At 39.5% G+C, this 12224-nt stretch overlaps 1 protein-coding gene across 7 annotated transcripts in view; it reads left to right on the top strand.

Annotated features, from left to right (window-relative positions):
• Window positions 1-4629, top strand: part of STAMBPL1 (STAM binding protein like 1) — a 45066-nt gene extending 40437 nt beyond the window's left edge. For all 7 annotated transcript variants that reach the window (XM_059899385.1, XM_059899386.1, XM_059899388.1 and 4 more), the window contains 3 exons: window positions 1403-1515; window positions 2989-3088; window positions 4322-4629. In XM_059899385.1, coding sequence (XP_059755368.1) covers window positions 1403-1515; window positions 2989-3088; window positions 4322-4378 — 270 coding nt within the window. In that variant the 3' untranslated portion in view covers window positions 4379-4629. The remainder of the gene's footprint in view (window positions 1-1402; window positions 1516-2988; window positions 3089-4321) is intronic.
• Window positions 4630-12224: the final 7595 nt, after the last annotated feature.

Here is a 12224-nt window from a genome sequence, read left to right as displayed (position 1 = left end):
AGTGAAGTAAGCCAAACAGAGAAAGACAAATATCATATGATATCACATACATGGAATCTAAAAGAAAATGATACAAATGAACTTATATACAAAATAGAAATAGACCCACAGACATAGAAAACAAACTTATGGTTACCAAAGGGGAAAGGGGGAGAGGGATAAATTTGGAGTTTGGGATTAACATATACATACATATATACATGATATATAAAATAATCAACAAGGACCTATTGTATGGCACAGGGAACTCTCCTCAATATTCTATAATGATCTATATGGGAAAAGAATTTGAAAAAGAATAGATATCTGTATATGTATAACTGAATCACTTTGTTGTACATCTGAAACTAACACAACATTGTAAATCAACTATATTCCGATATAAAATAAAAATTAAATTTAAAAAATGACAACATTACAATAAAAACAGCAATAACAACAGCAATCATAAAAGCTAATGATTTTGATTCCTATCTATCTCTGTGCTAGGCACTGTTTTAAGAATTTTACATGGATTGTCTCATTTAAGTTTCATAACAATCCCATGAAGAAAATGATTATTATCTTTATTTTACAATTGCTGAAATAGGCATGAGGAGGTTATGGCATCTTCGCAGTGGCTTACGACTAGGGAGCGATGGAGCCAGGACCCAGCATGACGGGGATGTTGGATACATGCTTTAAGTGGTCGCATCCCTTTTTCAAGGGTGTTTGGGGTTTGCTGTGAATTGCAAATCATGGGGGTGCACGTGTTTGTCTCTCCTAAACACAAGTCTGTATATAGCCCCAAACCTGGAAGACAGCTCTTGTAATTTATAGTCTCCCCTTCCCTCCCGTCATGCGAGATGAGTCCCAAACATCTTCAACACCTCGGAGAGCTCTGTTCCCTCATCTGTAGGGAATGGCGATCCATGAAGGGATAGCAGCATAGTGTGGAATATTCAGTGAAACTCCTCCTTTTATGTCCACGGTGTTGTATATGAGTATCTCTGGGTTTCCAATCACGGTTCTGCTCCTTACGAGCAAGTCCCTTAAAGGAGTCTCAGGATCCTTGTACATAAAACTGAGTCACTAAGTATCTCCCAGATGAGTTGTGATGATTAAAGGAAGATCTATGTAAAGGCTTTGGCAAATTTTCAGTTTTACGTTTCCCAATAAGCAGAAAGTACATAAACACTCCCAAGAGCCTCTTCTCAAAGTCGTCGTTATTCCATAGATGCATAAAGGGAAGGATTATGTCAGCAAGACATTTTCAGAATCCTCATTTGATTAATGATGGTAAAAAAGAAAAAGCAAATAAACTAGAGTTTTTTCTTGGCATGGACTCTGACTTTGGCCAGCACTCAGCTATTGATTGTCCAATAGGATTGTCCAATAAGAGTGTCCTCTTTTCTTTTTATAGACACATCCAACCCAAACTGCGTTCTTATCCAGTGTTGATCTCCACACTCACTGTTCTTATCAGCTCATGTTGCCAGAGGCCATTGCCATTGTCTGTTCACCGAAGCATAAAGAGTAAGTATGACTATTGAGAGGGTTCAAGTAAGGCTTTGTCTGGGTCTGCTAGGTTCAAGTGTGTCCACACACCAGGTTGTAGCACTTGGATAAGTAGGCAAACCATGCCCTTGGGAAAAAGAGATTGGTGCCTGCTGGCTTCCATAACTTGTAGGTCTGCCATCTTTTGCTTTTTAAGGTCCTTTCCGTGGTAGAATTACTGGTTTTCCTTCTTCACATGACCTTGAAGTGGATAAAGCAGATGTTATTCCAGTTTGCCGTCTGAGATCTTAGTTCTATTGTATGATTACTGCTGTGAGAAAATTTCCAGCCTTGGGGAATTCCCTGGCAGTCCAGTGGTTAGGACTCTGCGCTTCCACTGCAGGGGGCACAGGTTCAATCCCTGGTCCGGACACTGAGATCCCACATGCTGAATGGTACGGCCAAACACACAAAAAAAGAAAATTCCCAGCCTTAGCTTAATTATCTCCAAAACCTTCCTAAATTTGGAGGACAATGATTATCGTAGCACAATTATGAGCAGAGGAGTCAGACAAACTGATATCGGAATCCCGGTTTGGTACCTGACCACTGTGAGCCTCAGTCTCTTCATCCCTGACACTTACCCATCACAGACTGATGTGAAGGTGAAACTAGATGATAGTCTACATAAAGGGCTTAGCATAGTGCCTGGCACCACAGCCAGCACTCAGCAAATATTTCCTGCAGCTATAAATACTATTTATTTCTCAGAAATATTGCAGGTTCAGTTCCAGATCACCACAGTAAAGCAACTGACACAATAAAGTGAGTCACATGAATGTTTTGGTTCCCCAGTGCATATAAAAGTTTTATGTTTACATTGCAGACTATTAAGTGTGCAGTAGCATTATGTCTAAAAAAACAATGTACATACCTTAATTTAAAAATACTTTATTGCTCAGAAGTGCGAATTATCATCTGAGTCTTCAGCAAGTCATAGATCACTCATCACACTTTACCGTAACAAATATAAGAATGGAAAAGTTTGAAATATTGTGAGAATTACCAAAATGTGACAAAGAGACGTGAAGTGAGCAAATGCTGGAAAATGGCTCCAGTAGACTTGCTCAACGCAGAGTTGCCACAAACCTTCAATTTGTAAAAATGCAGTATCTTCGAAGTGCAATAAAGTGAAGTACAATAAAATGAGATATGCATGTATTAGAGAAATTAGAAATATCCATCACCTATAATTTCCTCCTATGGGGTCTCAGCTTTTCTCCCAAGGTCTCACAGCAGTTCAGGCACTTGGCAGTAGCATTGGTCTCTTCAGTCTTCCTCTAGGCCGTCAGCACAACACTGGTTTAAAAAAATCACTGTAAAAATTTTAGTTTGTCGTTTCTTTCTCCATTCCATTTGAAGAATATGTATGCTTGTGCCATTCAAATTAAAGCATCTGGAAAGCCCAAATGATCCTGAATTTTTGTACCTTTTTTTCACTCTGAAACTTAGCACTGGCATCTTCAGGCTCACCAATGCTGGCATGCTTGAGGTTTCCGCTTGTAAAAAGAAGGGCTTTCATCCACACACCAAGGACCCCAGGCTGTTCAGTGTGAGTAGACAACGTTGGTTATTTTTTGCACATAGTGTTTATTTTTCACCCCCTCCTTTTTTTTTTTTTTTTTTTTTGATTGAAATATAGTTGATGTAATATGTTACTTTCAGGTATACAATATAGTGACATTTTCATACCTTATGAAATGATCACCATGATAAGTCTAGTAACCATCTGTCCCAATACTAAGTTATTAAAATATTATTGACCATATTCCTTATGCTATATATTACACCCCTGTGGCTTAAAAAGATGTGAGATATATATATACATACACACACACAATGAAATATTACTCAACCATAAAAAAACACGAAATCTTGCCATTTGCAACAACGTGGATGAATCTAGAGGGTATTATGTTAAGTGAAATAAGTCAGACAGAGAAAGACAAATACCATATGATTTCACTTACATGTGGAATCTAAAAGACAAAACAAACAAGACAGAGTCATAAATAGAACAAATGCGTGGTTGCCAGAGGGAAGGGGGTTTGCAGGTGAAATAGGTGAAGGAGATTAAGAGGTAGAGACTTCCAGTTATAAAACACATAAGCCTCTTTTTCTATTTTTAAGGAGAGAAATAGTAGCACTATCATATAGGATAAAACACTTTATTGCTTAGTTTGGAATTTTCTTATCTCATAAAATTAATCAATCTTTGTACTTTCTTCTGATTTCTTGTCATTACTATTTTACTTACAAAAGAATGGCAGTATTTCTGTAGCAGAGTTGATTATACATAAAGTTTCCTTTCCATTTACGTATCTGTGTGATACTTAAACAATTAACAGTTTTCTCCAGGGTTCCAGCAAGCAAACGATTATTAAAGAAAATGATATTAAATGTGTCCTGAATTATTTCTGCTTGATATGGCCAAATTAGTTTTTCATAACAGTTCAATGAAAACTGTAATCCTATTTTTTTGATTAGCTTTGTATAGCCCCAAAGTAACATTATTGGAGTACATCTTTTCCTGTTTGCTTGGCTGTTCCCTGGCTGTGACATCAGAGAAACAGTATTTTGAGCTTAGAATTTATTTAAAATGAAAATTACTTGCACCTGTTGTAAACATTTTCTTGTTGTCGAAAATGAATACATATGATTGTATTTGTTCTGAGTGGAAATATTTTTAAAATTAGAAACATTTTAAAATTAGGAAATTCATACTCCCTCCCTAAAGAGAATCATGTTAAACATCATGAAGTAAAGCCAATTTTTTCTTTCCTAGATATGCAAACATGTGTTGGTAAAAGACATAAAAATAATCGTACTGGATCTGAGGTGATATGTTCCGAAGATTAGCACCGTCCACTCCAGACACTTACCCATGGACCTGTGGTTGCTGGATTTTCTTAAGATGTTTCCAGAAATGACTGACATTTTATATTTATACATTTTAGATCAGAAAGTTTGATATTTATTACTTTTGCATATTTTGAAGCTTTCTTTTTGGGTTGCTTTGTCTCAAGAGATGTTACAATGGAGTTAAATCAATACCTATTAATGTGCCCAAATACTATGACCAGATAATAAATTGTGCCGCAAACAACAATATGTCTGGAATTCTTAAACTTTTTTTTTGACGTATAGTGGGTGTACAATATTATATAAGTTCTAAGTGTACAACGTAGTGATTCACAATTTTCAAAAGTTATACTGTCTGGTATTTTTAGAGGTCTCTGCATGTGTTTTCAGAGCTTTAGATGTTTTGCTGTATTATTTTCATTCCTGTAAAATGTAGTTCCACATAAGAAATTCTGAGTACCAGGGGGTTTCCAAGACAGGCCATATGTTTCTGAGACTTTTCCCTGCGGTGGTCAAAGAAGGATGTGAGAAGAAACACGGCTGCAGACACTTGAGCCCATCGTGTGTTTTCAGTGTCAGCGAATCCTGGCTCAGAGTCTGTAGTCATTCTTAGTGTAGGAGACCAGAGCCCTGAGCTTCTACTCAGGGATCAGGTGTCAGAGGGCCTAAGATAGCCAATGATTCATTAACTTGATTTAGAAGACTAAAAGCAGAGACACTTGAGAGAGGAATAAAAAAAGGCTCAGATGGAAATGTAAAGCCTATTTCTGTGAAAGTCAATAGGGATGACAGGGAGAAGAAATGAGGTATAGGAAATACTGATAATTCTCAACCAAAAAGAATAAATCAAATCATTTGGAAAGAACATTCATAATTAAAAGTATCTATATAAACCAAGGCACAGGGAATAGGAAGAAAAATATGTTTAAACTGAATAGGGTATCATGAATACAGAGTTATAGTATGACCAAGGCTTGGAATGGAATTTGTGACTGGTACCCAGATAATAAAGGCATTTACGTGGATCAAAATATAATAGATTAATAGAAGGAATGGGGGACTGATGGAGTATGTTGGCAAGTTGAATTGGTAGGAAAACATTATGAAGAAAATGTAGCCCAAATAAAAGGAGAGAAGAATGGAAGTCAAGCTAATCCCATCTAACCTTCTCTGTTCCCAATGTCTTGTGTGCCAACCTCAGCTTTCCCACACTTTGCTTTCCTCCTGGCATTATATCTGAGTTGCCTTAATGATCTTGTTTGCATGTACTAGCATCCACTTTTTAGTTCAAGGATCTCTGTATTCCTAGGAGGAATATTCCCTACACTCTGTGCTTGGATGAGATAACATTCCTCCCCGACTTGTCTCTTCCCTAATACAGGTATCATGTCACCTAGCTTCTACTCTAGCTCTCATTCATAAAGAGCCTACTGTGGGCAGCTCAGTGACTTGTTTCTGCCTATGACAACTTGTAGGCTTGGAGAGTTCAGGTCCCAGACTCCAGAAGCAAGAGCTTTGCTTGCCCAATGCACGGGGACTTGAGTCTATAGTCTCCGACAACTAAGGGCATATTACCTCTGCGAGCCTGGCTCCACGGACAGCCCACTATCCCCCGAGTGATGCTGTCCTCAACGTCTTAGCATTTAAGGACAGCATGATATTTGGACATACTTGATCACAGGAAAAGATTATGTAATTTATTCAAGTAACAATGACTGTTGGGACTAAGGAGAGTTGAGAAATGAATGATAACCAAAGATACAGTAGTAGACCAAGAGGATGTCCAATGAGAGGTATCTGATGAAAAAACTATGACCATTGAATGATACCTAGAGATAGAAAGGACTCAATTGAAAGCCAAGAACATTTGGTTTCTTAGATTTCTGGAGAGAATAGAAAGAGCTACTCTGAGCATTCAGAGCCAATTATATCGCTTCTGAATAGCAAATTAGAAGGGAACTCTTTTTTATTTTTAATTTATATTTTATTTTTGGCTGTGTTGGGTCTTCATTGCTGTGCGCGGGCTTTCTCTAGTTGTGGCGAGCGGGGGCTACTCTTCATTGCGGTGCATGGACTTCTCATTGCGGTGGCTTCTCTTGTTGTGGAGCACGGGCTCTAGGGCACACGGACTTCAGTAGTTGTGGCACGAGGGCTCAGTAGTTGTGGCTCACAGGCTCTAGAGCTCAGGCTCAGTAGTTGTGGCTCACAGGCTCTAGAGCTCAGGCTCAGTAGTTGTGATGCACAGGCTCAGTTGCTCCGCGGCATGTGGGATCTTCCCAGACCAGGGCTTGAACCTGTGTCCCCTGCATTGGCAGGCGGATTCTTAACCACTGTACCACCAGGGAATTCCGGGAACTCATTTTTCATTAAAAAGATATACCATATTCCCTAAAGGAGTGGGGCATTCTTGGCATTTTTATTCCCTTGCAAGGGGACGCAAAATCTCAGACCTGAGACGAAGTTTGAAAAGCTGCTCTTGAAGGGCGTATGGTTTTCTTATTGCCAGGTGCAAACCCAACTAACCAGACTTCCCAGGAGGACCTTGCCACAGAGCTGAAGGACCCCTGGAGGCTGCAAACCTATGACTCGCCCTGCGTGGAAGAATGAGTTCCTTATGCCCTGTCTGAAAGAGGAGCCATCAGAGGTGTGGCCACGCCCCCGAGGGCTGGGCTGGCCAGGAGCAGAGCCCACGTGAGTCACCGTGGAGGCCCGTGTGAGTGTGTGTGTGTGTGTGTGTGCGTGAGTGGGTGGGTGTGCGACCATAGACGTTCCCTGGAAGAGCTTCCTCTGGAAGATCTCATTCCCAGCAGGCAGTGCAGCTCCCTCTTTTGAATATGAATCCATTCCAGAGCCCCATTTGCCACTTCCTTACCTTCGAAGGCAAAGATAGTTCATTTCTTTTCAGATTTGTGCTTCTGTAGAAAATGAACCAATTGCGCCTGAGCTTCCTTTGTATTTTTTTTTAATTTTTATTGGACTATAGCTGATTTACGATGTTGTGTTAGTTTCTGCTGTACAGCAAAGTGTATCAGTTATACATATATATATATATCTCCACTCTTTTTTAGATTATTTTTCCATATAGGTCATTACAGAGTATTGAGAATTTCCTTTGGTTTTGAATGCTAGTCTGTTTGTACTCAGTGCCTGGCACCTGGTATGTACTTGTTATGGGCTGAGTTGTGTCCCCCCAGAATTCACGTGTTGAAGTCCCAACCCCCAGTACCTCAGAATGTATTTGGAGAACGAACCTTTAGAGTAGTAATTGAGTTAAAATTTGGCCACTAGAGGGGGCCCTAATCCAATGTGACTGGTGTCCTTACAAGAGGAAGAGATCAGGACACAGACACAGAGGGAAGACCCTGTGATAACACAGGGAGAAGATGGCCGTCTACGGGGAGAGAGGCCTCAGAAGAAACCAAATCTGCCAACACCTTGATCTCTTACTTCCAGTCTCCAGAACTGTGAGAAAATAAATTTCTGTTGCTTAAGCCAACCAGTCTGTGGTATTTTGTTATGGCCACCCTAGCAAACTAATATAATACTCAAAAAATATTTACTGAATTTGTTTTCTTTTTTTCTCAGAGATGGAATGGAAATGACTTTCTTTGTTGTCATGCAGAAATCATTCTCTTCTCCATAGACCTTGGAGCAAAGCAGGATGTCTGTGGAATAGTCTCAGCTACTGAAGTTATTCTTGGTTTCTTTTTAGTAGAATTTTACTTGTGGAAAACATGGCATTATATTTGAGATACAGTATCAGTTAAGGCCACATTCTAGAATTGGTTCAGTATTTTTCCCCCCAGTTCATCCCCTGCTGCACCCACTTCGGTCGTACTGGAAACTGCCTTATTACAATGGTTTGGACTTATATCGAAATTTCTGTTGCAAAACCAGCTACAGTTGTCCCAGATGTGGAAAGCAGATGTTTCTCTTCCAGCATGTCTTGCAGAATTTTCTAGCAAGCGAATGTCTTCTGTGAAAAGGATGCTTGAGAATTGTCATGTATTTGGCAAAGATAAAGGAAGAAAGGTAAACTTTCAGCTCCTTATTCTTAGAAGACTTTAGCTTGTTATTTATTGTAAAGACACAAATATGCAAAGAACACTTCTCTGTTTTTTTTAAGAAACCTGTTTCCTTTTCTAGCATCTTGGCTCTTCACAAGTCAAGAATATATTTTTCTTGGGGGCAGCTGACAAAAACATAAGTTAGTCTGGGGAGATGCAGAGGATGAGGGAGAGAAAACAGGAAAATGGAGACGGACCCTGGGGGAGAGAGGGTAGAATTAGAATACTGTAGACCGCAGACAGGCTTTACTTAATTTGTTTGAAGTCAATGTCTTGGGCATTATCTAGACCAAAAGACATTCTAAAACCAAATGGAGACGAATAGTTTAGTTTAGTTTTGTCTTGTTTTACCTCTGTCAAAGAGGATTAACTATTCATCTGCATGGAGTTAACCAGAGTTGACTGTGAAAAACTAAAATTGTTTACTCAAATTAGTCATTGTCTGGGTGGGTCCCAGATGTATCAATGTAATGAGTGGGGAATCTGTATTCTTGAGTCCCAAGAGGACGTTTAAAATTCCTCTCTTCAATTTGTCAAGAAAAAGCATTTATAGGTTGTTCAAAAAATAAGCTCCATTATGTGTCCTCCTAATATAAAGGCTGATGAACAAGAAAAACAAACAACCCGAAGAAACTTACTCTATTCTTGACTTCAGGCAAGGTTTCATTACCTACAGAAATGAGGTGTGTGAATTAACTGATGTTGCAGGGTTTTTTCAGCAATAAAGCTTTGTACTTACTGACATTTTTTCCAGGATAATACATAATTTTAATTTTTTAATTAAAAAGTAATTTATTGGGGTGAAATTCACATAACATAAAATTAACCATTTTAAAGTGAACAATTCAGTGACATTTAGTACATTCACAGTGTTGTAAAACCATCACCTCTATCTTGTTCCAAAACATTTCCATCTCTCCAAAGTGAAACCCCTTACCCATTAAGCCATTTATCCCCATTCCCCTCTCCCAAACCCTGACAATCATCAAGCTGCATTCTGTTTCTATGGGTTTTTCTATTCTAGAGATTTCATATAATTGAAATCGTAAAATATGTGAACTTTTGAGTCTGGCTTCTTTCACTTAACATAAACTTTTACAGGTCTATCCACGTTTTAACATATATATCAGTGCATTCCTTTTCATCCATTGTATGTGTATACCACAATTTGTTTATCCATTCATCCATCAATGGACATTTGGGTTGTTTCCACCTTTTGGCTATTGTGAATAGCACTGCTATAAGCATGCATGTACTTATTTGTTTGTACAAGTTTGTACAAGTGCAAACGTGTACTTGTTTCAGTATATGTTTTCAATTCTGCTGGGTATATATTTAGCGGTAGAATTGCAGGGTCACATGGTAGTTCTACGCTTACCTTTTCCACAGCAGCTAAACCATTTTATATTCCCACCAACAATGTACAAAGTTCCAATTTCTTCACATCCTTGCCAACACATTATTTTTTTATTATTATAGCCATCCTAGTAGGTGTGATGTGATATCTCATTGTAGTTTTGACAGAGCAATACATTATTAAGTTAATTCTTTTAAAGCCAACTTTTAATAATAAAATCAGAGGTGATATGATGAAGGCACCTGAGGTTTCTAGAACCCACTCTCATCACATTCTTATTGTTGTGGGTGACCAGTCCCAGGCCTTTATCAAGTTCACTAGAACCAAGTTCAGAAGCAGAATTTTATTTTATCAAGGATGGTCAACTATTTGGGCTGCAACCAACTAGAGCCACAGTAACAGCGCTCTAAAATACTACTTTTGCTTTTCATTAAATGCAGTGGTGTATGAATTCACAAGATTACATCAGAACATCCATCTGAAATCACAACATTTTCTGTTTTTAAGAATGAGGGCTAGTTCTAAATTTGGAGGATACGATTCGCCTGCTTAATATATTTTTGTCTGAGTAGGTGATGCCATTTCGTAAAGGAAGGTTGAAGTTAAATGATTTTAGGCCATTTCTTAAGGAGTTTTAGATTGTAGCAGATGCAGAGAGATCAAAAGCAGGGGAGGAAAGAAGTGATCCAAGGAAAGGACTGAGGAATAAGGTTCAAAAACTGAATATGGAGGGGAAGAAATAGAAGACATGATCTAGGAGGAATAGGAGAATGTGAAAAGGACATCTTTTGTTTTGGTGTGACTACAGTGCTTTTTCTCCAACAAGAGGAAACCTGCTTAAGGACCTCTGAGCTTTAGGCCACTGAAAACTGTCATGAACTACGCTACAGAGAAGCCTGTGTCATCATCTGTTTTCCTTGAAGTTAACATGTTACAAAACCAATCAGGCAAATGGTAATCATTTGTATTCCCTTCCATCTTTAAGGGGCATGAAGTTGCCATATAAAGAACAGTCTGGGGCTTCCCTGGTGGCACAGTGGTTGAGAATCTGCCTGCCAATGCAGGGGACATGGGTTCGAGCCCTGGTCCGGGAAGATCCCACATGCCGCGGAGCAACTAAGCCCGTGCGCCACAACTACTGAGCCTGAGCGTCTGGAGCCTATGCTCCGCAACAAGAGGCCGCGATAGTGAGAGGCCCGAGCACTGCGATGAAGAGTGGCCCCCGCTTGCCGCAACTAGAGAAAGCCCTCGCACAGAAACGAAGACCCAACACAGCCAAAACTAACTAAATAAATTTTTTAAAAAATACAAAAAAACAAAAAACAGTCTGGAATAGCTGGAGCCATCAGGAACAAATTAGAGTGAGAGATGGTGGTTTTAGAGTGTTCGTTTCCCAGATACATTTCTGAAATTGAGATGAAGAATTGAATTAACGTGTAAGAGAAAATGCTCGGGAATGGCAAGTGAATCAGAGATAACAAAGTTCTCACTCAGCGTTGCCTTAATAGCTTGTAATCGGTGTCTGATTTCAAGACAGACATTTCACAGAGAAAATGTTATGAACTCTACTTTGGAAAATTATAGTCAAGTATAGTCGCACTTCTGAAGCCTATGTGTGGGTTCAGTTCTTTGTGTTCTCTTTTCTGCACATGCAACATCCTCTCCCGTCTCGGGGCCTCTGCCTGGAGCACATTCCCTATACGCCCCACTTCCTCTTGTCCAGCCTCAAGCCTCTCACTCCCCCCGCTCTTTTTCCTAGTTATCTCTTACTCTGTAAACCTCTGCTTAAGCGCTACTTCCTCAGGGAGGCCTCCCCTGGGGTCATAAGAGCTCATACCCCGTATATTTCCACTTCTGTAATCCTCACGATGCACCCTAGCTACTTGTTTAATGTCCATTTTCCCCATAGATTATAAGTCCCATACAGACAGAACCTTGTTCTTTGTATCTCTAGTATGTGCCCTTCAAACATTACCTGAATTGACTTGGTTCTCCCAGGAGTAAACATTACTTAAACATCTGGTTTTCATACTCGGATGCAGAAGAACCACGTCCCCAGCTGTCCCATCTACTTCTCTCTTTTCTTTGTCCGATCTTTTTGAATAAGCTTAGTTGCAGTCAGCGAGTGTGTTGGCCCAGACAGCCCCCTCCCTTGCGGGAACTGCAAATTCTTTTCCAGGCTGTTCTTTGTTTGAAATCCTGCTAAAAATACTCAAGCTCGGCCTGACTACACAAATGATGCCGCACAGGCAACGGAGAATTATTCTTTTTTAAAAAATAGTGCTTCTTTCTGCTGATATGCTCACAGCAAAGGTTGCATGATGTGGATCAATGTTATTAAAAACTCATGTCATCTTCAGGGGCTGCATGGGCCCGTTGTGGGAAAATTGGTGGTCATAGGA

Source organism: Balaenoptera ricei, chromosome 16 (assembly GCF_028023285.1).
Source record: "Balaenoptera ricei isolate mBalRic1 chromosome 16, mBalRic1.hap2, whole genome shotgun sequence".
NCBI classification, from domain to species: domain Eukaryota; kingdom Metazoa; phylum Chordata; class Mammalia; order Artiodactyla; family Balaenopteridae; genus Balaenoptera; species Balaenoptera ricei.
Note: the sequence above shows the minus strand (reverse complement) of the source record. Positions and strands in the feature narration are given on the sequence as shown.